Source organism: Ursus maritimus, unplaced genomic scaffold (assembly GCF_017311325.1).
Source record: "Ursus maritimus isolate PB19 unplaced genomic scaffold, ASM1731132v1 scaffold_11, whole genome shotgun sequence".
NCBI classification, from domain to species: domain Eukaryota; kingdom Metazoa; phylum Chordata; class Mammalia; order Carnivora; family Ursidae; genus Ursus; species Ursus maritimus.
Genome location: NW_024423453.1, coordinates 62,057,885 through 62,083,830, shown reverse-complemented (window position 1 = coordinate 62,083,830; position 25,946 = coordinate 62,057,885). Strand labels below are relative to the sequence as shown.

Below are 25,946 nucleotides of genomic sequence, written 5' to 3'. Positions count from 1 at the left end.
CAGAGACCCATGCATGTGACTCTGGGGACAGAGGTTCCGCCCCTTTCCTCAACATGGCTCTTGGCAACAGGGCTGTTTCCCCTTCATTCAGCAGAGGTCAGTAAACCCCAAACCTGGAATTAAGTGACATTCAGTGTCTGAACTCAAGTTTACTCCAAATTGGTTTGTTCTCAGTTGAGGACAAATTGTCTCTCCCTTGGCCTTCCACCCTGGGTGCAGTCCCGAAAGCCCTATCCTGACTGTACAATCTGCCAGCCCCAAAGGGCTTGGGCCGCTCAGCAACCTGCCGGGGGCAGTCTCCCTCAGCCGGCTGGTGCAACTTCACAGAGCACCTGCCCAGTGAGGGGTGGGCTTGGGGGGCGTCGCCATGGCAGATCAGCAGGACAGGGTCCCACACACGGAGGAATTGCCCTCGCACTAAGGAGACCATCCACAGCCTCACGTCCAGCTGTTGTCCAAGCAATGACAGTGGATAAAGGAATGTTTCTCAGTGCCACCAGCCAGGCAGCCAGGTGACCTGCAAGGGATGAGGCGGTGGTCTGTGCCTCACAGGCCCCTGCCGCCCCTCAGCCGCGCTCTGTGTCCCCTCCGCCTGCAGGAATGAGCAACCCCGAGGTCATCCGCAGCCTGGAGCGGGGCTACCGCATGCCGCGCCCCGACTCGTGCCCGCCCGAGCTGTACCGCGGTGTCATCGCCGAGTGCTGGCGGAGCCGGCCGGAGGAGCGGCCCACCTTTGAGTTCCTGCAATCTGTGCTCGAGGACTTCCACACGGCCACCGAGGAGCAGTATGAGCTACAGCCCTAGGCCCTGGCGCGGGGACATGGGTCCGGCGCCCGCGGGGCCGGGGGATGGCTCGCACCTGCGGCCCAGCCTGTAGAACTGACCAGGCATGTTCACCTCGCAGCTTTTATGCCAGCGCCAGCCAGCCTGGAAAGGCAAGGAGGATGGTACGCCCATTTCTCAGATGAGGAAAGTAGAGGTAGGGCGGCCTGACCGGTGGATCACACAGCATGGACTCGGGACATCCAATCGCAGTCCCACCCTTCCTGGCTGTGTGACCTTGGGTGAGTCACAGCCTCTCTGTACCTCCGATGTCTCATTTGTACAGTGGGGAAGAACCATAATAGTACCTACCTCGTATGTTCCTCAAGACGATTACATTAGTTAACTGCAGTAGATGGTCAGAATAGCGCCTGGCACGCCTGGCATCACGCAAGACTCCTCTGTGCTGGCGCCAAAATCGAGAAGTCGGCTACAGGTGGCTGGGACACCTGCTGCTCCCACCTGCGCCATCCGCGCCCCTGTGCTGCTCCCTCTCTGCTACCCCAGAAGCAGGACTGGGTCGTCCGAGATGTCCGCTCAGGGAAGCGTCCTCCTGCCCTGATCTAGATTGCGCTACGTGACACAGGTGGTTTACATGCGTGGCACAGCGAGGGACTCGCGGAGCCCTGGAAACCGAGACCCCAGCCCCAAGGACAACACCGCAGACCCAACGGTCATTGCCTTTTAGGGGAGGCTTGAGCAGGACCAGCAGGTGGCGCCCTCACCTCAGAAATCCTTGGGCTCCAGGTCCGAGTCGGGGATCCTTTGCTGAGCAAAAACACCAGAGCTGACAGTGGGAGCCACGCCTCTTGGGGGTACGCGCACAGAGGGGCATCAACGATGTGCAGATGATGATGGGATGGTAACACCAAAAACGTTCAAGGCTTCGCACTGTTCAGGAGGCTCGCTATTTGTCTTTTTTTTTTTTGGTTTTATTTATAATAGATTTATTATAATAGATTATTATTAAATAGGTGTATTATAATAGATTCTTTTGAGCATTTAGGTTCACAAAAAATAAGTGGAAAGAACAAATAATGTCCATTTACCCCTCACCCCCACCCCTCAATTTCCCCTATTATTAATATCTTGCAACAGTGTGGTACGTTTGTTACAATTGATGAGCCAAATTAGCACATTATTATTAACTAAAGCATTCACATGAGGCTTCACTCTTTGTGTTATGTTGTATGGGTTTGGACAAATGTGTGATGACGTGCCTCCAGCATTACACAATCCTACAGAACAGTTTCGATGCCCTAAAATTCCCTTGTGCTTCTATGCATCCCTCCCTCCCCCCCTCCCTCTGAACCCCTGGCCATCAACCTGCCATGTTTTAACTCCTCTTTGACCCAAGGAGATAGGAATATTACAATGCCGTGTACAGAGGAAGAAAGCCAGGCACAAAGACTTTGGGTAGTATTCCCAAATCGCACTGCTCGTTAGTGGTGGGAGGGGGATGTGGACCCCAAGCACAGCCGCTGAGTATCAGCCGGGTGCTGCTGGGCTAGGAGAACCTCACAGCAGGGCTGCCTCTGCAGGGGAACAGAGGAGACAGCGCAAAGAAGAACACACGTCTGGGGGTGCCTGGGTAGCTCAGTCATTAAGCATATGCCTTCAGCTCAGGGTGTGATCCCAGGGTCCTGGGATTGAGCCCCGCATCAGGCTCCCTTCTCTGCTAGGAGCCTGCTTCTTCCCCTCCCACTCCGCCTGCTTGTGTTCCCTCCGTCTCTGGCTGTCTCTCTCTATGTGAAAGAAAGAAAGAAGAAAGAGAAAGAAGAGAAAGAAGAGAAAGAAGAGAAAGAAAGAAAGAAAGAAAGAGAAAGAAAGAAAGGAGGGAGGAAGGAAGGAAGGAAGGAAGGAAGGAAGGAAGGAAGGAAGGGAGGAAGGAAGGAAGAACACATGTCTGTAGAGCCTTTGTGGTTTCCGGGATACGTTCCCACACTGTCTGTAGATTCTCAAACAGCTCTGGAAAGGCATCACCATTGTTATCATGCCTATACTCCTTTCCACACAAGCAGTACATGGCAGAGACCCCACACCACGAAGCTTGTCCAGAGGCTTAGCTGACCAGGGCTGGACCCCAGATTTGAACCCATTCTTTGTTCCCAGCCCCTTGCCATAAACTACTACGTAGGCGAACGCGACCCTCTCAGGAACAGGGCTGCTGGTACAGGTAGGTCAGGCAAGGGTAGGTCAGGCAGGCTCCCTGAGCAAGTCTCAGGTGGAGCGTAGTGCATGTGTGTGGAGCCGGCAACGTGGTCAGACTGGGGCTTGGACACATCTCCCCCAGGCAGTCCAGGATTTGGGAGGTAGAGGGCTCCAGGGACAGGGAGCCTACAGGAGGCCTAGTGCCCACACCCCATCTCCCCAGAATCTCTGGGAACTGGGGCTGTCCGGCCCAGACCCTGGGATAAAGGCATGACTGGAGGGAACTAAGCTGGAATTCAGGGCACCAGAGAGCGGACTGCCCCTGTGGAGGGTGGGAGAGGGCACCAGATGGAAACAGATCTGAGCCCATAGGACTCAGAAATGAGCGGGGCTTTGAGAGGACCTAAGGGTGCCTTTGGAGGTAGGACTGGAAGGAGCTTGTATCAGCAGGATAGGAAATGAGTATCTCCTTCCAGCTTGGCGCCTGACCCATGGCCTGGGCACCACCTCCCTGCCTCTCATGGCCCCTCTGAAGTAGTTTCCAGCAACTTGGGCCCCAGCTTTCCACGAGCTGCAAGGCCTGGGGCTGGCTCATCATCTCCCTGGACCCCACCACCTTCCCATAAAGATGAAGGGGGTCTCCCGGCGCTTTGTAACTGCACTACTTCTAAAAATCACTTCAGCTCCTTGTTTTGAAAGACTGGTTTCTTGGGGCACCCGAATGGCTCAATCGGTTAAGCGCCCGACTCTTCGTTTCAGCTCAAGTCATGATCTCATGGGCTGTGGGATCCAGCGCGGCCTTGAGCTCCGTGCTTAGCAGGGAGTCTGCTTGAGATTCTCTCTCCCCCTGCCTCCTTCCCACATGTGCGTGCTCTCTTTCTCTCTAAAATAAATAAAACTTTGGAAAAAAAAAAAAACAAATAAAAGACAGGCTTCTAGTCTCTCTCTGAGATTCCGATCCAGCAGGTCTAAGGTAGGATCTGGAAACCTCATCTTTCCTAAGCACTTTAAGTGATTCTCTAGCTCTCAACCCTGGCTGCCGTTTAGATGACAGTGGGGCAGAGGTCAGGCCATGACATGGGGGTGGGCACATCTAAAAATACCAGTGCCAGGATTCCAGGCGGGGCCAACCATCGGCACATTTTAGATGTCCCTAGCTGGTACTAGAGTTCAGCCAGGATTGGGAACCACTGGGCTTGGCTGTGTGGGGTTTGGAAGTACTCTTCCCAGGAGGGCAGGCTGCAAGGCACCTGGGGTTCCAAGTCTGATGCTCAGGTCCTGCAATTACAGGACCAGCTCACGTCTGTGGCTTTGCCAGTTCTCTAGCAAGATCTAACCTGCAGAAACTAGAAAAGAAACCCACAAGCCCGGTACCTTCTTAGACGCACATTGTCAGGCACACAGAGGTTCCTGGGGGTGAGGCTGGAGGACCTTGAAGAACCAGGGAGACTTTCTCCCACCAGGAGGTGCACTTGCCTCAGGGGTGCCTGGAACCGAACCTGAGGGCGGGGGCAGTTAGGACGAGAAATCCGTTTATAAAGGACAAGAAGCCTTTCAATTCCCAGCCAGAAAGTGAAGTGTGAGAGGATGTGGAGAGAGATAAAGCATGACAGAGAAATACAGAGATAAAGACGAGAGCGAGACAAGACGGAGAGAAACAGAGACGCAGAGAGAGCATGAATGGGCCAAGGCGACATTTCCTGCTCTGGCAATTTGTCTTCCGAGTGGGAGGGCAGCTTACTCAGGCCTGGGGAGGCCATATTCTCCCGCCAGGATCCGGACGTGGGAGGAGATCACAGGGAGCGCCTGGGCCTGAGTGTTTGATCGCTGCCCTTCACCCTGAGCTCTGGTGAGGAGCACACGCGGCCTTGGACCCAGACGTCTTCCTGCCTGTGAAGGAGACCATGCCTTCCCTTCCCTCTCCCACCACAGAGCCAGGGCACGCGTGCAGTGCTGTTGAGAAACGAAGGACGGCAAGATCTTTGGGGTTAGACAGACCTGGGTGCAAATCCAAGCACTTCCTTTCCTGGGATGTGTGACCTTGGACACTTGGCTTGATTTCTCCGAGCCTCAGTTTCTTCATCTACAAAATGGACATAAGATTAAAACACCCAAAATAGGGGCGCCTGGGTGGTTCCGTGGACTGAGCGTTGGACTCTTGATTTTGGCTCAATCGTGATCTTGGGGTCGTGGGATGGAGCTTGGCATTGGGCTCCACAAGCTGAGCCCAGAATCTGCTTGAGATTTGCCTTCCCTCTCTCCCTCTCCCTCCCCGCCCCCGCTCACACTGTAAATAAACAAACAAACTTTTTTAAAAAAACACCTAAAATATAGGCTTGTTTCAAGGTTTAGACAAAATAGTACATGCGAGGCATTTATCCCAGTGCCTGTGTTCTGGTGAAAGCTCGGAAATGTTAGCTCTTATTATTATTAGGATAGCCCCCGAAGAAAGGCCCACAAGGATGCTGACCCACAACCTCCAACACCTTCCCTAGGTTTCCCTGAACTCTGTGGTCTGTCTCCAGGCTTGGGCTTCTGATACCGCTAATGTTTTGTTCTCCATCTGTTGCTGTGATTTTTCTTTGTCTACTTTCATACCCTCCCATCCTCGAGGAAGCACTTCAAAAACAGCACGGGGAATTTGAAGTCAAGGACCTGGGTTTAGCTGGCACTTCCCAGCTGTGCAACCTTGGGTAAACAACTCAGGTTCTCTGAGCCTCAACTTCCTTGTCTGTGAATGGGGGAAGAACAAGGATTCCCTTGCAGGGTTGTCTTAAGGATTCCCTTGCAGGGTTGTCTTAAGAGTACTTTAAACATGGAATGGTATATCCGGCTGCTGTAACAAGTACCACGGACCAGGGGACTGCAAGCACAGAAATGGATGTTCTCATGGCTTTGGTGACAGAAACTCCAAGACCAAGGTGTCAGCAGGATGGTTTCTCCTGAGGCCTCTCTCCTCGGCTCCCAGACGGCCACCTTCTCCCTGTGTCTTCACATGGCCTTCCCTGTGTGCGTCTGTGTCCTAATCTCCCCTTCTTCTAAGGACAACTGTCAGATGAGGGCCCGCCCCGACGATCTGGTTTAATTTCATTGCTTCTTTAAAGGCCCCATCTCCAAATACAGTCCTAAAGTACCGGGGGTTCGGGCTTCCACATAGGAACTAAGGGCAATGCAATCCAACCCATCACAAATAGTAACATATAAAGATAATAATTATTTCTTCTTTCAAATCTGCTATCTCCACCCAGAAGTGGGCACACAGTAGGTGTCAGTGTATTTTCGTGGCTGACTAGTTTCAGAAAAAGAATATTTGATGTGCTACAAATAATTAAGATCCACAGCTGAGCTGGAAGAGGAGTTGACCGGTTTCTTTTTCTTTTTTTTTTTTTTTAAGGTTTTATTTTTCAGTCATCTCTCCATCCAACATGGGGCTCGAACTCATAATCCGAGATCGAGAGTCTCTGGCTCTACTGGCTGAGCCAGCGACGTGTCCCAGCAGAGCACCAGCTTCCAGCAAACCCATCTGGGACAGTCCAGATTTACACAAAAGATAAAGCTGTCCGTAATGATTTATTTTATAAAAGGTTCCATTTCATATTCCTTTAGGTACTTTACAAGTAGTATTCGAGTTTCCTCAGGCCTTGATTTGGGCTTTGGTTTTAACTGTGGGGAAATACACACAGCATAGGATGTGCCTCCCACCCTAGGCACTTCTTTTTTTTTTTTTTAATGATTTTTTATTATATTTTGTTAGTCACCATACAGTACATCCCTGGTTTCCGATGTAGGGCTCGATGATTCATTAGTTGCGTATAACACCCAGTGCACCATGCAATACGTGCCCTCCTTACTAGCCATCACCAGTCTATCCCATTCCCCCATCCCCCTCCCCTCTGAGGCCCTCAGTTTGTTTCTCATAGGCCATAGTCTCCCATGTTTCATTCCCCCTTCTGATTACCCCCCTTTCTTTATCCCTTTCTTCTCCTACCGATCTTCCTAGTTCTTATGTTCCATAGATGAGAGAAATCATATGATAGTTGTCTTTCTTGTGCAGAAACTTTTAATCTTGATGAAGTCCCATAAATTCATTTTATCTTTTGTTTCTCTTGCCTTTGGGGATGTGTCATTAAAAAGGTTGCTTTGGCCGATGTCGTAGAGGTTGCTGCCTATGTTCTCCTCTAGAATTTTGATGGATTCCTGTCTCACATCGAGGTCTTTTATCCATTTGGAGTTTATTTTTGTGTATGGTGTGAGAGAGTGGTCAAGTTTCATTCTTTTGCATGTAGCTGTCCAATTTTCCCAGCACTATTTATTGAAGAGACTGTCTTTTTCCCACCGGATGTTTTTTCCTGCTTTATCAAATATTAGTTGCCCAAAGAGCCGAGGGTCCATTTCCACCCTAGGCACCTCTTAAGTGTACCATCCAGCAGTTTCCTTGCTGTGCAGCCATCGGCTCGTCCATCTCCAGAACTCGTTCGTCTTCCCAAACTGAAACTCTGTCCCCACTGAACGCCAACTCCCCACTCCCCTCCAGCAGTGCCCGGCCGCCCCCATTCCACTTCCTGTCTCTGGGGATTTGAGTGCTCTGAGGACCTCGTGTAAGTGGACTCCTACAGCATGTGTCCTTTTGTGTCCGCTTATGTCACCTCGCACGATGTCCTCCAGGTTCATCCGTATCGTGGCCTGTGTCAGAATTCCCTCCTTTTTAAAGGCTGGATACGATTCCACTGTGTGTTGTCTATATTGTATTTTGTTTGTCCATTCACCTGTTGAGGGACACTTGGGTTGTTTCTACCTTTCGGCTGTTATGAACAATGCTGTTATGAACATGGGTGTACAAATAGCTCCTCAAGATTCAAGCCTGGGAGCGCCTGGGGGGCTCAGTCGGTTAAGTGTCTGCCTTTGGCTCAGGTCATGACTCTGGAGTCCCAGGATTGAACCCCACATCGGATTCCCTGTTCAGTGGGGTATCTGCTTCTCTCTCTGGCCTTCCCCCATCTCATGCTATCTCTCACTCTTTCTCTGAAATAAATAAATAAAATCTTTAAAAAAAATAAAGATACAAGCATAGAAGCTTGGATCATTGAGTAGTTCCATTTGCTTTTTTTTTTTTTTTTTTTTTGATAGAGCACATGTGCACGAGCCATGAGAGGGAGGGGACTGGGCAGAGGGAGAGGGACAGGGAGTCTTAAGAAGACTCCCCGCTGAGTCTTGGACCTGCGATCCTGAGATCATGACCTGAGCCAAAATCAAGAGTCAGATGCTTAACCGATTGAGCCACCCAGGGTCCCCTTTTTTTAATTTTTTAAGGAAGCGCCGTGGTGTTTTGCACAGCAGCTGCCCTGTTGTTCACTCCTAGCCACAGCCCACAGGGGCACCAGTCCCTCCACACTGATATCTTCTGCTCGTTTTGACCTCGCCCTCCTACTGGGTGTGAGGTGGACAGTGTCGTTTAACAGCAATAACCCAGCTTCCTTCAAATATGGGCCCCACAGAACCTCAGCCCTCTCTGGCATACCCTCAGGTGACCCAGGGGACTCTGAGTTTCTTAGGGGTGGGTTGTTCCCTCATGTGTGCTCGTGACAAACCGCTTCAGGCCAATACCTCTGCTGTCTCCCATGGGCGCTGGGGCTGAGGGGCTTTCGTGGGCCTGGCTGAGAGGTCCCAGGTGGGTGGAGGTCCCGAGGCAGGGAACACCATTCTATTCTGAGGAAAGAGCCTCTCGGCTTCCCCCACCCAGGGGAGTTGGCCCCAGCTCCGCCTCAGGGTGGCCTGGACTTGCCCAGGGCTCTCACCAGCCGTTCCCCAGTGGGCCTGCACCCTGCTGGACACGCGCTCAGGTGTTCACGAGGATTTGTGTGACACAGAGCACCTCTGCCATCACAGGGAAGAACCATGTCCAGTTTGGGGCCCTCGGCCATAGGGGAGAGAGCAGAAGGCAGCGGCCACAAGGCAGATCAGGGAAGACGACAGACCCCTGGACCTCCAACAGGCTTGCAGTGAACGCTGTGGCCAAGCTGAGCTCTTCATTCTTCTGGAAAAGACAGCCAACCTTGATACCATGTTTAGAATCTTAGAGAGCTGAGGGGTACCTGGGTGGTTCAGTCACCCAGGGCGTGATCCCAGGGTCCTGGGATTGAGCCCCGCATCGGGCTCCCTGCTCCACTGGGAGCCTGCTTCTTCCTCTTCCACTCCCTCTGCTTGTGTTCCCTCTCTCACTGGCTGTCTCTCTTTCTGTCAAATAAATAAATAAATAAATAAAAATCTTAAAAAAAAAAAAAAGAATCTTAAAGAGCTGAACAACACCTTCATGATCAGTCACATTTATTGAGTTTAAAGTGCCATCACAACCTGGAAATGTAGGTCCTGTGATCCTCATTTTATACATGAGGGAACTGGGGCACAGAGAGGGAAGTAACTGGCCCAAGGACACACAGCTGATAAATGGTGGAGTGAGGACTCACAACTTAACCATTCTTCCAGAAAGAATCTGGTTAAGATGCTCCAAGCTGGGCTCCTGGGAGCTTTGGGGCTCTATGGTGGGGTGTCAGGTGTAGGGAGCTCACAATAGGACTGAGGTGGGAGTCAAGCAGGCCCCGCCCACCCACCTCAGGCCCTGAGGCCCTTCTTAACATCTCTTTCCCACATTCAGCTGCTCCACAAGGGTTATTCGAACAGCAGCGTGGCTTTAAAATTGTTTGGCAAACCGTCACCTAGTCCAACGCTCTGTCCACCCTCTCCATCTCACAGATGGAAAACCGAGGCCACATGGGGCCCACACACTAGGGCCCAGCCCTCCAGTCACTTGGCCAGGTCCTTTCTCTATCTACCCCAGCACACTCAGTTTCCTGGTGGACCGATGTTCGTTGACTGCAGGTTTTTCTGAATACAGACATCCTTATACCTGAACACTCCCCAAATCCGGTTCGTAGATTCCCTAGACAACCGCGTTCCGTAGCCGCGCCAGAAGAGCTAGTGATTTCTTGGAACACAGCAGCATCTTTAACGGTTACTCCTCACATTGGATTCAGCGCTTGCCATTTACAAAAGGGTGTCCTCGCTTTGTGCCTCCTGGTGTGTTTGCTTCGGTTTCTCTTCATTCAGGCCAGGAGGAAGGCCGTGATGCTGGCACGTCCCCTGCCATCACATCATAGAGAGTGGAGGGGCCAGAACGCAAATCCTGGGCTCCTGGCTCTGTGCCCAGCACTTGAAGGACCCAGCAAGTGCACTGAGATTACATGTGCTCTTGAGAAGTGAGGAAGAGGGCGGACACAGCCTGCACAGGTCCCACTGAGTGGCCCTCGCAGGGCAATCCTTTTAAAAAGGTTATTAAAACCGTTCCAAGAGGATGACAGGGGGGGGTTGTGAATGCCTAGTGGAAAAGAAGCAGGGAAGAGAAACATCTGGCACCGAGGAGGCCACCAGGCTTAACGGATTCTCATCCTTGAGACGGTAATGCAGCCCCTGGAGAGGTGAGGTGGCCAGAGTCCCCAGGCATGAGGTCAGGAACTGTGCTGATGATTCATAGAGTAACAACTCTGCCTGACATCAGCCGGAGACCTAAAAATAGCCACCAGGGAATGTCCAGAAGATAATGGGGGAAAGTTAAAATTTGTGGGCAGAATGGTGGGTGCACATGGCAAATGTCTCACTGGCACATGTTGGGACCTCTCAGGTCCTCTCTTGACCCTGAAGGGATACAGCAATGGGTAGGACGAGAACCTACACCCAAAGAACTCTTAGGTATGCCCTCAGCCATGGAAGCTTAAATCTCACATCACGCATGCTCAGAATCGAGGATGCTGGTAGCAATGCCATCTACCGACATTATGTGTCAGACACTTTCCTTAAGTTGTATGCACACAAACTCACTTAACCCGCAGGACGACCCTTAGAGGTAGGTTCTGTTACTAGTCCCCTTTTGTAGATGAGAAAACCAAGGCTCTCAGGCTCTCAGGGGTGAGGTCATCTGCCAAACTCATGCAGCTAAGACTCAAGCCCAGATCAGCCTCGTGCAGAGCCTCCCCCAGTGAGAATTCCCTAGGAGGGGGAGGGAGCTGAGGCTTTGAGGCTGCCCACCGCACAGCAAGCTGGACGCAGAGCTGGAGCTGGCCCCAGAACCCACTGGTTGGGGCTTTACCCATACCCCTTTGGCCTCTCTCCCTTGACCATCCCAAATCATGTTGCGGACAGAGAGGCTTTGCAGGAATCGGGCAGAGTGCTCACTTCACCTCTTGGCTCTGCCTCTTGCTGGCTATGGAATCCCTGACAAATTATTTAAACTCTCTGAAACTCACTTTCGTCATCTTTAAAATGGGCACAAACATACCTCAAAGGGAAGCTGGGGATGAACTAAACTGAGGTAACGTACATGAAGCTTTGGGTATAGGGTAGTGCTTGCAGTTGGATGCCAACACATGCATACTCCCTTCCCCCAGTCAGAGCTCAGGCCAGACAGCATCTTCCCTGGGGTCACCTGGGAGCCAGTGTGGGAGACCAGCCTGCCCACGCCCATCCCATCTGCCTCCGTCTCCAATCAGCAGTTCGGACCCTAGGCTACCACGTCCCTGCTGGCAGCAGAGGGTGACAGGGGTTGATGGGAGCCAGTCCCAAGGGGTCTGAAGGCAGATTACTGAGGACTGATGAGGTGAAGAGGGACAGCTGCCATGAGCTGACAGCATTGCCTGGGAAGATGGGAAGGCAAGATGGTGAGGGGGTTCCCTAATCTCAGCCTGATGTCTTCTGGGAGGGTGAGGGTACATTCTGGGGGCATCTTTCCTTCGTGCCAAGGTCACTCTGCATCTCTTGGTTAAAATTAGCTTCCTGCTCATTGCTCTGGACAGAATGGCTTTTTCCCATGAACCACCAGGACTTGGCCTGGCACAGACAGGGGCTGGGCTGTGCCCTCTGTTCTCCAGGGAGCAAACAGGATATGTGCTTCCATTCAGGAGACTGGACAAGAGGGCGGGGTGCAAGCATGAGAGTGTTCACACATGTGTGCATATGTCTGCACACATAACCAACCAAACCAGGGCACCCAGGAAGAAGTTTAAATTACAGAGTTGTGCAAGCTTCTCATCGTTGGCGTCATTTTTTTTTTTAAAGAAAGAGAGTGAGGGGAGGGGCAGAAGGAGAGGGAGAGAGAGAATCCTCAAGCAGATTCCCCACTGAGTGCAGAGCCCTCAGGACCTCAATCTCAGGACCCTGAGATCATGACCTGAGCTGAAATCAAGAGTTGGATGCTTAATCCATTGAGCCACCCAGGTGCCCCTATCATTCTTTAATTGTATTCTTTCTTTCTTACTTCCAAGGCTCCCAGGTGATGTCTGGTGACATCATCTTACTCCTGCCTAGTTCCTAACATTAAACAGTAGGCCAGACCCATCCCCATGCAACACACTTGAATCCCAGGAGATTCACAGATACTTGTTAAGTGAGTGAACAAATGACAAAGCAAAATGAAGAATAGTTTGGCCAGACTGTACCCTCTGTTGAGCTGGGCTGTGTCTTTACCCACCATGTCCCCAGCTCCTGGCACAGGAAAGTGCGTGGGGGACATGGGAAGTGGATATTTGTCAAATATATGGATGAATTGGGACAAGCTGCAATTTTGCTGTTTGCCCACATCCCATAGATAGTAACATATAAGCCAACACATGTTCCATGAGGGCCAGGCAAGGATGGTTTGAGCCACATTCGAGATGGAGGCTGAGACTGGGAAGAAAGGATCACAGGGGTTGAGGCTTTGGAGGCTCAAGTGCTGCTCAGCTGAGTGGCTAATTCCTCACCAGTCAAGTGCATCCACCAGTCAGGGGCCCATACCTGGAGCGGACGAGACAGTGCCTCTCCAGCCCTCTGCACAATGGACAGTCAACATAAGGGTAACTGTTAATATTTTTATCAGATTTCCATCGGAGAAATGTGGGTTAAACGTCCAGAAACATAAGATGCAAAAGAGAACCTCATGAAGGCCTTGTGAACAAGTTAAAAGCAAATATTAGACTGGAGAAAACATTTGTGGTAGTTATATCAAAAGCATTACTACAAAGAAAACCTAAGGAGCTCTTCCCATTCTCAAAAACCTGAAACAAATGGACGTATGATAAGACACAGAAACTGCACAGAAAGAGAGCTCCAAACAGCTAATAAACGTAGGAAAATGTGCCCAACCACAGCAATAAATGGAAAAATGCGAATTAAATACCAATGCAATATTTTTTGCCCTCAGAATGGCGAAATGGCAATACTGCTAATATCCAATCATATTGGGGAAGGTGTGGGAGAATTTGCCCTCATCAAGTGTTGCTGGAAATGTAATTTGATAAAGTCTTTTGGGGGAGCATTTTTGGCAGCACCACCCCAAATTGGAGATGCATATACTCAGCGATAGAGCAGTTGCCCTTCTAGGTTATCTTGCCCGAAAACATGCCCTTGTTCCTAAAGATACATGTGCAATACCCTTCACAGCAACACACCAACAGCAAACATTGAGAACAACTTAAAGGCACAGTAGTAGGGAAGATGTAAGTCTTGAGGACAGATTTCTTTCATGAACTACTGTTCTGTCATTAAAATGAACAGGGCACTTCTCTAGGTACTGATATGGAAGCATAGCCAAGACATGTCAAGGAGGGGAGAAAGGTGGAGGAAAACACATATAGCATGATTTTACACACACACACAATTTTATAGTTATCACACATGCACATTTATGTGTCTGTAAATATGCAGCAAAGGGATCCAAGTGATACCCACCCAGGAGAGCCCTGCGTGACCTCTGGGGGTGGGGTGTGGCTAATGGCACAAGAGCGGATAAGGGAGGGCACTCACATTTTATTCTGTCCTTCCGAATTGCTCCAGACTTTTAGTATGAGAATGCATTAATGCATTCAGAGAAACAAAAGAGACAGGCAGAGGTCAGTGATGGATTGCTCGGTGCAATTGTGCCTGGTGGCAGAGAATGGATGACGTGACCCCTGGGGTTGGGTCCGGCCGTGGGGCTATAAGCAGCCTCCTGATGTTGGGCCTCCCTTACCTACCCGCCCCCCACCCAGTTCCAGCCTATTTCCTGTCCAGATAGCGCCCTCCACCAGGTTATCGTCCGCCCCCGAGCCTTGCGCCAAGCCTTTAATGTGCCATCACGTGGCTTATCGGCTTCTCTTCCAGGCCCCGAGCAGGGCCAGTGGGAGGTCCGGAGACTGCGCCTCACCCGCGGTAGACTGGCGCTACTAGACAGTGAGGAGCCCCCACCCCTCCGCCCAGGTCAACTTGCTAATGCGGTGGGGGTAGGGGAATAACTTCCTACCACCAGCCTCGCCTCTCTCTACTACTGTGACATCCCTGTGACATTCCTCAGATCGCCCTCTCTTCCTATAATAGCACCCAACATGGATTGTGTGCCTACTATGGGCCAGCCACTGTGTTAGGCAGTGAGCATGCTTTTTCTGTTCTTAAAATCAACACCAAAGTCACAGATAGGTACTGGGATGCCCTCATCACAGATGAGGAAACACTTAGAGATATTAAGCAACCAAGGCCACCAGCAAACATGGGACAGAACCAGGATTTCGACCTGGACCACTGCATGGACTTCTGCCCAGAAAGCAGGGGGTCCCAGTGGACCTCATCGGTTCCAGATCTGGGTCACTGCCAGGTGCCCCTCACCCCAGCGGCCATTCTTTCTGCCCTTTTATCCTTGGTAGTTGGCAAGATACCCTCTCCACAAAGGGAGGCTCACACTTCTGTCTTTAAACTTAGCCCAGCTAATTAAGAATTTGTGTCTCCTGGCCTTTTGAGGGAGTGAATGGGGTGAAAAGACCACTTCACAGGAAATGGGTGTCAAGAGGAAAGGTTACATGATATTTTAGTTTTCTCCCAACTCTATTTGTAATCATGACTGGCCAAGGTGAAGTTTCCTTGGTACTGTCTTTGAGAAAATAGGACTGGCCAAACCAGACTAAGTGAGAATGCAGGGGAAATACTTCTGAGTTGAGGAAACGACTTGCATAAGGCTTCCAAGAACCTCTGGAAACCTACAGAACGCACTCACCACGGATCTTCTACTCTGAAAGCAATTCCCTGGCAACTCCGTTAGCCTGTCTACCTCAGGTAAGTTTATATCCCTGAATGTATCAGGACAATCTTTTAAAATCTTCAACTTTCCACCACAGAGCTTCTGTGAGCCAGGCTCACCTTTATCCCACTGGAAAGAGTTGGCACAATCGAACTGGAGAAGGACTCTGTTGTGCAGCATCTCAGGGAAGTGTCAGGGAGCCTGGGATCTGGGGAGATTTGGAAAAGTTTTGGAAAATTCTGGACAAAATCCCTTCATGAGTTTAGGGAGCAGGAATATCTGGTCTTTGGAGAAGCTACCTGGATTTTCAGAGACTTGACACCTGTTCCTAGCTCCATCCCCACTTGGTTATGAAACCCCAGCTCCCTCCCAGGTTGAGATGCCACCATTTGTGAGGGGGAAGAGCTGTTGCAGGCCTCAGCATAGAAGGGACCCTTAGACTGTCAGAGCTGTAAAGGCTCAGAGTTCCCCTAATCTCTTCTGCCTGGGCCTAATCCCCAAGTAATTGCTGGCAAGTTACCTAGATTCTCTGTGCCTCAGTTTTCTCTAGTGCACATGGTAGCAGCCCCATCTCCTGAGGTTACTGGGAATGCTGAGTGCAGGACTGGCATGGAGAAAACTTCATCCAGTGTCACCTAGCTCTTGAGGAAGATGATCAAGACTTACAGGGACAGACTGGGGAAATATCACCACCTCCCTGGGTTCTCCCAGAGGCCTTCAGTGACTGTGCGCCATTCGGCCACGATCATTTCCCAGGGGGGCTAAAGGTGCTGGGGACCCTATCCCAGGGTGCAGGAAGAAGGTCAAAGAGTGGTGGGTGTGTCATGGGCATGATGGGCTTTGGGGAGTGGAGTTTCATGGTAGAAAGGGTGTATCGGGGGTGGGGGTGTCATGGTGTGAGGATGCTTTGGGGGTGGTTAGGGAACGATGGGTAGGTCCCGGGGGTGTGTCTTAGAGAGCATCAGCCTCCTCAACCGGGAGCCCCCACCAGCAGGTAGACATGTCCGTAGGGTCTCAGCAAGACAACGTCCCGGCGGGCTGCTGGAAGAGATGGAGCAAGCAAAGGAGAGGGAGGGAGAGAGGCTAGCGTGGTCACAGGCAATAGCCAGCAATGGCTCCAGGCTCTTGCAGGGGGCCCCAGCAGCGGAGTGGGGGTGTCGGAGATTGATGCCAAAGTGTCCGTTCTGGGGCATGTATCTCCTGAGCTGAGCGTTGTCCTTAGTGACTCGGATTCACCCAACACACACTTAACAACTGAGCGCCTGGCATGGAGCCAGATGCTTCCCATGTATCATTGTGTTTCGTGGTATAGAAACCCTGTGAGAAGGCATAGACGAAGAGACTGAGGTTCAGGAAAGTTGGGTGAATTGTCCAATATGGCTTTAGACTTCCAGTCCAGTATCCTTTGCAGAACTGCCCCCCAGCTATTCACAACACAATTGGCTCTGAAGAACACCTATGCCAAGAATAGTCAGTTGGGTGAACAAGGACTCGGAGTAAAATATGATTTCAGAGTTCCAATCAGGGGCTTTCCAGCAAATTCTTTTGGGTCAGCATGACCCTCTCAAGTATTAGGTTGGACCATATAAAACTACCATTTTTGTTGGTCAAAAATAATTAAATATTAGCAATTTCATGGGGTTCAGCTTAATAGTATTTGGGAAAATCTTTTTTAAAAAATGGATGGAGACGGGCTGGAAAGAAAGACCTCTGTCCAGCTCAAGGATTCTATGACTTGTCCCTTGAGTTTAATTGCAACTATGATCAGCCTTACTAAGATGATGACTAGGGCTGGAGTGGGACCACTGGTGGGCAATCTACTCACCAATGCTGAAAACCCTCAATCCTTACCTCCCCTGTCACTCTGAGTCCCTTATGTCCCACAAGGATTCTTGATCCCAGACACTGATACAAATAAAGTCTTAGTGGGAATTTGGATGGGCTTCAGTCCAGGGCAGTAGAGTGAGGGGAGCACTGTGAAGGCCAACACACCCGGATTACAATCCTGGCACTGTCACTTCCCAGGTGGGGAGTGACCCCACACAAGCCTTCACCGTCTCTCTGCTGCATGCCTGTTCCCCCGTCTGCAGAATCTGGCTAATAAAGGTAATCAACTACCTCAAGGGCTGTTGAGAAGATAAGTGGAGAAATGTTTGTCAAGTGCTCAGTAGATGGTAGCCAGCATCTGGGTTAGCGTGCATTACAGCAGTGGGCGTTTATTAAGCACTCATGAGGAGCCAGGACTGGGTCCGTGGGCCTGAGGGATCCTCCCCTAGCTTCCCCCTTCGCTCCATCACTGCCCTTGTCTTGGCCGCATCGTTGGTGGTCCTGGGCCCACCGCAGGACTGTCTCCCTGTGATAACTCTGGGGTCATGGGGGTCAGCCTGGGGCCAGCAGCTGGTCAGGCATCTTCGATCCCTCCCTGCTCCCTGCTGCTGGGTGACCGTGCGGGAGGCTTGAGGCTCTCATCTCAGAGACAGCGGTGTAAACACTGAGTTGCACTGGCAGCACCCGCAGCAAATCTGGAGGAGCCAGGAAACACCTCTCCTCCTGCCAGAAGCCATGAGCCCTGGGCGGAGGAGGGCCGGGCCAAGAACGGTGACATCCCACATAAGTGGGCCTGTGCCAAGGACCCAGGATCCCTGAGATGTGCCCAAGGTGGGCTAAGGGATGTTCTCTGAGGCCTCCTTTCCCAAAATACTGCCCCTCTGATTTACTTACTCCTGGAATTTCCCCTTATACTCCTTTGAATTCTAAGGGGCCACTGTGAACTTTAGTCTCCTCCTCTACAAATGAGGAATAATACACCCTCTGTACTTAGCCTGGAACAGTTGTGAGCACTGGATTGTGTGGTGCCTGGCACAGAGAAGCAGTCAGTATCAGTCAGTATCTTCCTGCAAGGGATTCTGCCCTTTCCAAAGGGCCTTTCCCAAGATGGAAGGGTGCCTGGGATGGACCACAGAGGCAGCCTGGTCTGTGGCATCTCTCAGTGAGGAGAACATGATGGAATTACAGAACTTTGGAGCTGAGAGGCCCCTGCAGAGCTGGACTAGCCCAGCCACATTTCTCTACTTATAAAGACTACGTAGCTAGCGGTCCACTGGCTCAGGTAGGCTCTGCAATTATGAGTCATGTGGACTTGAAGCCGGCCCTCAGCCTGCAGGCTCACTGTCCTGTCTCAAAGTGGAGCATAACGACAATGTCTGCACCGCCAATCCCACACAAATGAGATAAGGTACGAGAAAAAGCTTCATAAATTTAAAGTTCCTGCTAGTTATTTGCATTGTTTTCAGAGGTTCAAGTAGCTAAGCATCTCCCCAACTTAGCCTGGGATGGGACTCACCCTAGCCTGATCTTTGGGCCTCCTCCCTTCTCTGGTCCATAGAAGGGATGAGGTGGCCAGTCCAAGGATCGGGGCCGTGCTGTCCTGGAGTGGAACACAGGCTCCATCACTGGCACTCCTAATTCAACGTGTGTGGACCGCATCCTGAGTGCTAGACCCTGCACAAGCTTGGCTTATTAATCCTCCTCCTGCCATCCGCAAGACTCAGATGCCCTGACTTCCCTTTCCAGTCTTCCCGTGTGCAGCACATGCTGGGCATCGGGCTGTGCTAAGGGACACACACACACACAGCCAGGCATGACCCTGCCCAGCAGGGGAGGATGACTTAATTATAATCGTGACCACAAAACCAATGATGGCTGCCACTGAGTGCTTACTATACCCTTGAAGGTGGGTGCTATTACCTAATGCTGCCCTTTTGCAGTGGGGAATATTCTTACCCCATTTTATAGATGAGAAAACTGAGGACTAATTAGACCAACAATCAGCTGAGATCAGACCACAACATGGGCCTTTCTGACATCAGAATTCTTGCTATTCTTTCTACCATTCTTCTAAATACTCTTCCCATCTTTGTCCTGTGGATTGAGCCTCTGCTCTATGGACATCTTCCAGCTTCTTGTCATTTTGAAAATTGGAGCCATTCTTTTTGGCTCCCTGTGTAATCCTGCCCTGTTTCCTTTTAAGCCACCAACATTGAGCAGTCTTTCAGAGTCAGTTCCCAGGTGGGGAGTGACCCCACACAAGCATTCACCGTCTCTCTGCTGCATGCCTGAAGGCTGCTTCAGTTTTCTTCTGAATGATGCTGTGGACTTCTGAGCTCTGGTGTCAGCCAGGCCCCAGGTGACTCAGATCAGCATCATGGCAGCAACAAAGAGGCTCAACCTACAGCCCCTGCTGAGCATCCTTCCCCAAGGACAGTGTCTCCTTGACTCCTAGCCTCTCCCTCCCACTCCCACAAGAAATCAATGATGTCAAGGAGAAAATCAATGACTACCACATTCCCCTTCTCTACCTACTTAACGACCCCACAATTGATTAGTTTACAATTAATTCATACATGAAAGAGAAGAAAGAAAAGGAGGGAGGAAGGGAAAGATTCTGACCTATTAGGTCTGAGGGAACCCATCTTGGCTTCAAGAAATCACCACACATTTTCTAAACATTTGCAAACTACCCGAATGGAAGATCCATGAGAGCAGCTGGTTTTGTTCCCTAGAACAGGGCTTGGTATATAGTAAGTTTTCAGCAAATACTTGTTAAATGAATACATTTGAAGCTCTTTACACCTGTTTCCCTCCACCATGTTTGTTCTGAGTCCCAGTGGCTCAAGGACTTTCTCCAGGCTTTGTCTTCTCCTCTCTCCCCATCACCTAGCCTGCTTTCCCGGGGTTCTTCATGCTGCCTTGGCCCTATCACCTGCCTCAGAACTTCTCCTGTACCAGACCCAGGATCTCAGGCTCTTTGACCCAGACTCCTCTTATTTAAGAGGGTGGAGAGTCAGGAAATAATTGCCTAGTGATTGATTAATAAATCAAAATCTTCATATACTTAATTCCATCGCCTCGATTTCAATCTCTTCACCTTGGTCCAGAACCATTCATAAATGGGGCACCCGGGTGGCTCAGTCGTTAAGGGTCTGCCTTGGGCTCAGGATGTGATTCCAGAGTTCTGGGATCAAGCCGCTCATAGGGCTCCCTGCTCTGCTGGGAGCCTGCTTCTTCCTCTCCCACTCCCCCTGCTTGTGTTCCCTCTCTTGCTGGCTCTCTCTCTCTGTCAAATAAATAAATATATATATATATATTTTTTTTTAAAAAAATGGAAAAAGAACCATTTACAGAGGAACAATTTACAGTTCCTCTCATGTCTTTTCCTCTGCACATGTCTTAGAGTAAGCAGCAAAGAGGTGGCAAGAGACACATGTCTTAGAGTAAGTAGCAAAGAGGTGGCAAGAGACCCGAGGATGGAAAAACGAAAGGTCTGGAAAATCCCCAACTAAAAATCAGGGCTGACTTTCCAGTGCTCACAACAGCTAGTCTAGTAGGTTTGTGGATGGTAGTGCATAAGAATGTTGGAGCCAGGTGAGACGTGATGTTCAGTGGTCTCTAAGGGTGGTCTCCCACCTCTCTGTGGGCTCCTACTCTTTATTGTGCCCATCTGGCCTCACCCACCTTGAGGGGAGATGGGGACCCCCAAGATAATTTCATGTCCTACTTCCTGTTTCCTTCTTTAGGCCACCTCTTCCTCTGATCTCAGAGGAGTTCAGAATCTGCCTTGGAGTCCCTTGCCTTCTAGTTCCTGCCTCTCGGTTCTTCTGGAATAAGGCTGAACCTTTGAGGCATGACATCCTAACATTATCTTAAGTGAAAGAAGTGAGTCACAAAAGGACAAATGATGCATAATTCCACCTGTAGTAGTCAAATTCATAGAGACAAAGTACCCTGATTTCCAGGGGCTGGGAAGGGGGTGGATAGGGAGTTATTATTTAATGGGGACAGAGTTTTGGTTTGGGATGGTGAAGAGCTCTGGAGATGGATGGTGCTGATGGTTGGACAAGTTACCTTTGTTTCAGAATTTGGAGCATCTTTCCAGATGTTTGGAGTGAGCTAGCCACATTGCTCAATGGGCCTTAAGCCGTGCCTGGCACATGGCAGGCCCTCAGCAAATAGTGAATGAATGAATGAGTGATGCCATAATGGAAACCCCGTGTGCCCTCATTCCTACCTCCCACTCCACTTACCATCTTCTCTTCCCCATCCTCGTCAGAGAGCAGCAGTCAGCCACCTTGGTTTTGATGACCCATGTGGAAGGGACCATTGGAAGTCATTTGTTCATGCTCCTTCCTCTAGGAAGAAACGTTTCAGCCAATCAACATTTATGTTCTCCAAGGCCTCCGAGGAAGAGGTCTTGCTAATCCCTAGGGTCACGTTTCAAATGCTCCTTGATTGATGGGGCATTCTTCCACATTTTAGTCTGCTCAGATTTAAACCTCCCACACCCACCCACCCAATTCTTTTCCCCTGAGAGATGTGACAGCCAGCTGGGAGAAACAGGTGGGGAGTGCCACACTCGGCTAAATGAGGAGAGTGGGAAAGAATAGGACTCAGCCACCTTTTAAGTATATCAGCCCAGACAAAATATTATGAGGATTGATGAGGTCTCCCCTGAGGCTGGAGATGGATTGTGTGCCCTCAGGAAGTCCCCTTTCCGAGTCATGGAATTCTCAGAGGCTGTGAGGCCACATGAAAATGGCTAATGCGAGCTGCCATTTTGGAGTCTCTCTCTGATGAGTGTGTGTGTTTCCAGGAGTCAAAGGGAGGCAAATTAGTGACTGCAGAGACTCATTGAAAGCCCAGAAAAATAATTGTGCAGCAAAAGGGCACTGCGGGAAAATATGAACAAATAATGTCAAAACTCATAAATTAAGCAAATGAATTCTATCTGCAAACAAGAAGGAAGAGGGTCCCTGACTGGGGGAATAGCTTGGTTGAAAATAAAAGCAAATGCTGAGATGGCCTGATCTCCTAATATTTTGTTGCCTTATTTGAAGTTTAATTACTTTTCCATAGATCTTATGAATAACTGGTATTATAAGTAGACAGTGAATGTAATGGATATGTGGTTAATTAAACATATCAGCAGAATATATGTCACTATGGCCAAGTGACTTATTCCCACAAAAGTAATCACACTGTTATTTCCAATTAGCACGCTTCATGTGAGAATTGATACAGGAATTATATCAGATATTTCCAGATGATGTGATCTACAGCCCTATAGAATCAGAGACTTCCTGAGAGAGTAATACATATTAGCATATTAAAAAATGTGAAAAATACTTCAATAAAGAAGTCTGTTTCACCTTGCCATATAGCATTTCTCCAAACTAATTTTCTGCAAGAGCCTCTGTCCATCAGTATCTATCATTCAATGAAAATAGAATTTCTTGGAGTATATTTAGGAAAATGCTTAAGTGTGTCATTCAAAGATCTTTGACTCACCCCATGATTCATTAAACAGTTCACGTCCATTCTTAAAGATGGACTCTGCTGTCCAGGCACCAGGAATGCAGAAACAGAGAAGAGCAGTCCCTGTCCACCAGAAACTCATGCTGCATAGGAGATGCTATGGGCAGCTGGCTTAGCAGGGGCTGGGTAATTCCACAAAACAATTCAATAGGAGTTGGAATAGAGAAGGCATAGGGTGCTGGAGACACACAGGAGGGCACTTACCCCAGGTAGGCAATTAGGGAAGGCTTCCTGTAGAGCAACTAACCTGGTTCATATGGAGAGAAGAATGTTCTAGGAAGAAGGAAACGCTTTTGAGGGACTCAGAAACACAAGCAAAAAGAACCTACCCAGGAGACAGAAAGGAGTTTCTGTATGACTAGAGAAAAGTGTGTGCACAAAGGAATGAGGAGAGGGATAGCTGGAGGAGAAGACAGGAAAAGATCATAGAATCTACCATCTTAAGGAGTCTGGGCTCCATCCTAAAGGCAATGTAGCACCAGTGAGGTTCTAAGCATGTGATTGTCATGCCTCATGATTTTGCTAGCACAAGAGGTTTATCTGCACGGGGGCAGATCAGGAACAGCAGGTGCTAAAGAGACAATGCCAGCACAGGGGATGGGAGAGACTTCAGACAAGACCTACCATCTGGGGCAAAGGCAGCATCCATGCAAGCAGTTTTTATCACAGAAGTCAACAGGCCCACAATGGATACTGTTTTCTACATAGACACCAGGAAAGTTCTGGCACCAGGTGTGAGGCCATGAGATGGGGGACAAGACTCCAACCCCGAGGGTAAGGAGGAGAGATGACACGGAGATATAATAGTAATCTAGGGAAGCTTTTTAAAAAGAGGGAGTAGTGGTGAAGAGGTAAAAGAAGGTGGCAGAAACTGGGGTACAAGTGAGAACTTGGTGTTAAGGACAAAAATTAAAAGCTTTGGTGATACCGTTAATAAGATCAGCAGATAAACATGAAAACCAGAGCTCCTTAAAACTCTGGTAACGAAGATTAAGATTGGTTTTGAAGCTTAGGGGGCTGGGGGAGATTGGGGTGCAGGGGGGGACTGGGTGGCCTTTGCTGTGAGATGGAGGAGCTTCACGAATGCTGGAGACCAGGCAGGTCCGACCTGAGCCAGGCCTTAGCCTCCACAGGTTGGTGAGAAAGCAACAAGACTGTTCTGGTCTATGCTGCCATCTGGTGGCTGGCAATAAAATCTAGGCGACCAGATCTCCAGGCCTGCCACCTTCTGTTTCTCTTTTTGTTTTTAAGTTTTTTTTTTAATTTTATTGATTTATTTGTCAGAGAGAGAGAGAGAACACAAGCAGGGGGAGCCACAGGCAGAGGGAGAAGCAGACTCCCCGCTGAGCAAGGAGACCTAGGGGGGACTCAATCCCAGGACCCTGGGATCATGATTGAGCTGAAGGCAGATGCTTAACGGACTGAGCCACCCAGGCGCCCCTGCCATTTCTTTTTTGAAGGAAGTATGTACACAGTGCCCTCACCTCTTTGCAACATTCTCTGGGTCTCCAACCAGAGCTTAGCACACTCCAGATCAGACACTTGCTCACATTTACATACGTCCTCTGTCCTCTCTTAACTCTGGCGTCTCAGCCTGAGTGCTTACCCAGTTATCTCAGAGGAAAGCTCCCTCCCCCATTTCTGATCTCGTTCTTTTCTGCATTTTGTTTTAGGACAGAAGGAGATTTTCTTAAATGACCCCAATCATGATTGGGAAAAGACAGCAAAGGGTCTGTACTAATGGAAGGAAAATGTATGAGGTTTGAAGCTAAGGACAATTTTATAGAACAGAACGATGTCATCCATCTTCATGGGACAGCACTCACTGGGGCTCAGGAGCCCCCTCGGATGAATGCACAAGTCTCCGTCTATCTCTCCACTTCTGATTACATCTCTCCTCGGGAACCAGCACTTGAGGAAGGAAACGCACTGCTTCATCACATTGGTCATTTTGTTCCTTTAAATTATGAGTGTGCGATAGCATTTACTTTTCATTACAGATCTATGGCATTTTAGGCGCTGGGTTTAAGAGATCTGGGGGTCTGGGAGGACTGGGAGGAGTACTGTGTTTTTACCGTGTTACAGCGTCCAGATGAAGCCATGTAAGCAGCAGCTCCCAGTGCCATCACTGCCTTAGCTTTAAGATCGAGGCAAGGTCTGCGGGGACAGATGGAGGTACAGTAGGGACAGCAGATCCTGCCTGCTTCACATAGAGAAGACAGAGAACTCACTGATTGCATTCGTCTTTCTAGAAATACGACCAGGAGACCTGTCCCGGACAGAGGGAGCCAGGGGCCAAGGGCTAAGCCAGAGCATTGTAAAACCAGTGACCCTGAGCGGTTGTGCTGTCTTCACGGCCTGGGCAGATCACTTTCCGACCTAAAGGGAAGGCGTCCCTGATGGGTTGACAGATGGGACTTCCACATGAGACTTGCAGCATGAAGCCAGGTCTGGTTAGCCAGAGGAGACTGGGCAGTTACCATGAGGCTCCCCTAGAATGCCCATGAGTTACGAAACCAGAAAAATATTTGCAGGCACAAGGACAGCTCTGCAGCTCCAACTGCAGGTTCCTAAGCCTATGAATGACGTCTTCTGTACTCCTGACCCTGGGAGAGTAGGAGGATGCCAATCTCTGCCTGTTTGTCCCTGCCTGTGTCTCTCTCGTGCACACAGACACATACATGCATACGCACACGTGCATGCATGCACACACACACATGCATGCACATACACATGTGTGCATGTAAGCACATTCTCACCTAAGACCTCTCCTTATTTGAGGCTGAACGGTGGCATGTGTTCTCCCGAAAACCAGAAGAGCCACAAGCCCTCTCAGGGACACTCTGCTCCTGCTGTTGTAGAGTGACCTCCCAGAAAGCCAAAGCAAACTGACGAATTTCACTTGAACAGAAACTCCTGGAAGGCTCTCCTCCTCGGCTGGGCTGCAGAGAGCACACTCCTGCCCTGCAGCGGAAGAGCCAGGGTACGTGATGCGACAACAGTGTCACACGGGAACGCAGGCGATCCCCACGCTCTTGTGATGTGTAAAAGAGAATATCGATGACATTAAGGTTTGGGTTTTTTTCCTTGTCTTTTCTTTCTTGTTTCTTTTCTCTACCCTCTCTTCTTTCAGGATTCCCTATTCCTATTCCATCCATGCCTGTCGATTCTGGAATGTCCACATAGAAAGGTCTCTGGGCTTTTCTGCACAGCACTTTTCATAAGGCTGCTTCGAAGATTGGGGGTGCCCGTGGAGGTTGGGGGGTGGTCTGGGCCCCCATGCTCACCCTGGTGTGGCCCGGCTCTGGTCTGCCTCGCAGCCCCTGTGTCTCCTGGTCCCTGTCCCACCCCTGCAGGCTGCCATCCTCGGCTTCGCTCCTTGCAGCTCTCCTGTCCCACAGGGTGGCTATCTGGCTGCCCATCAGCTGGACAAAGCATTTGTCAGCTTTAATGGATGTACAGCTCCCAGCCCTGACATGTTTTATGCATCCCCAGGGGGCTTTGATCTCCTTGTCTGCATACATAAATG

At 50.0% G+C, this 25,946-nt stretch overlaps 1 protein-coding gene across 5 annotated transcripts in view; it reads left to right on the top strand.

Annotated features, from left to right (window-relative positions):
* Positions 1-9,127, top strand: part of BLK (BLK proto-oncogene, Src family tyrosine kinase) — a 79,214-nt gene extending 70,087 nt beyond the window's left edge. For 4 of the 5 annotated variants that reach the window (XM_040626455.1, XM_008705072.2, XM_008705073.2 and 1 more), the window contains one exon: positions 599-2,523. In XM_040626455.1, the coding sequence (XP_040482389.1) occupies positions 599-804 (206 nt within the window). In that variant the 3' untranslated portion in view covers positions 805-2,523. Of the gene's footprint in view, positions 1-598; positions 2,524-8,859 lie in introns of those variants that run through there. The other variant, XM_040626454.1, reaches the window with a different exon arrangement.
* Positions 9,128-25,946: the final 16,819 nt, after the last annotated feature.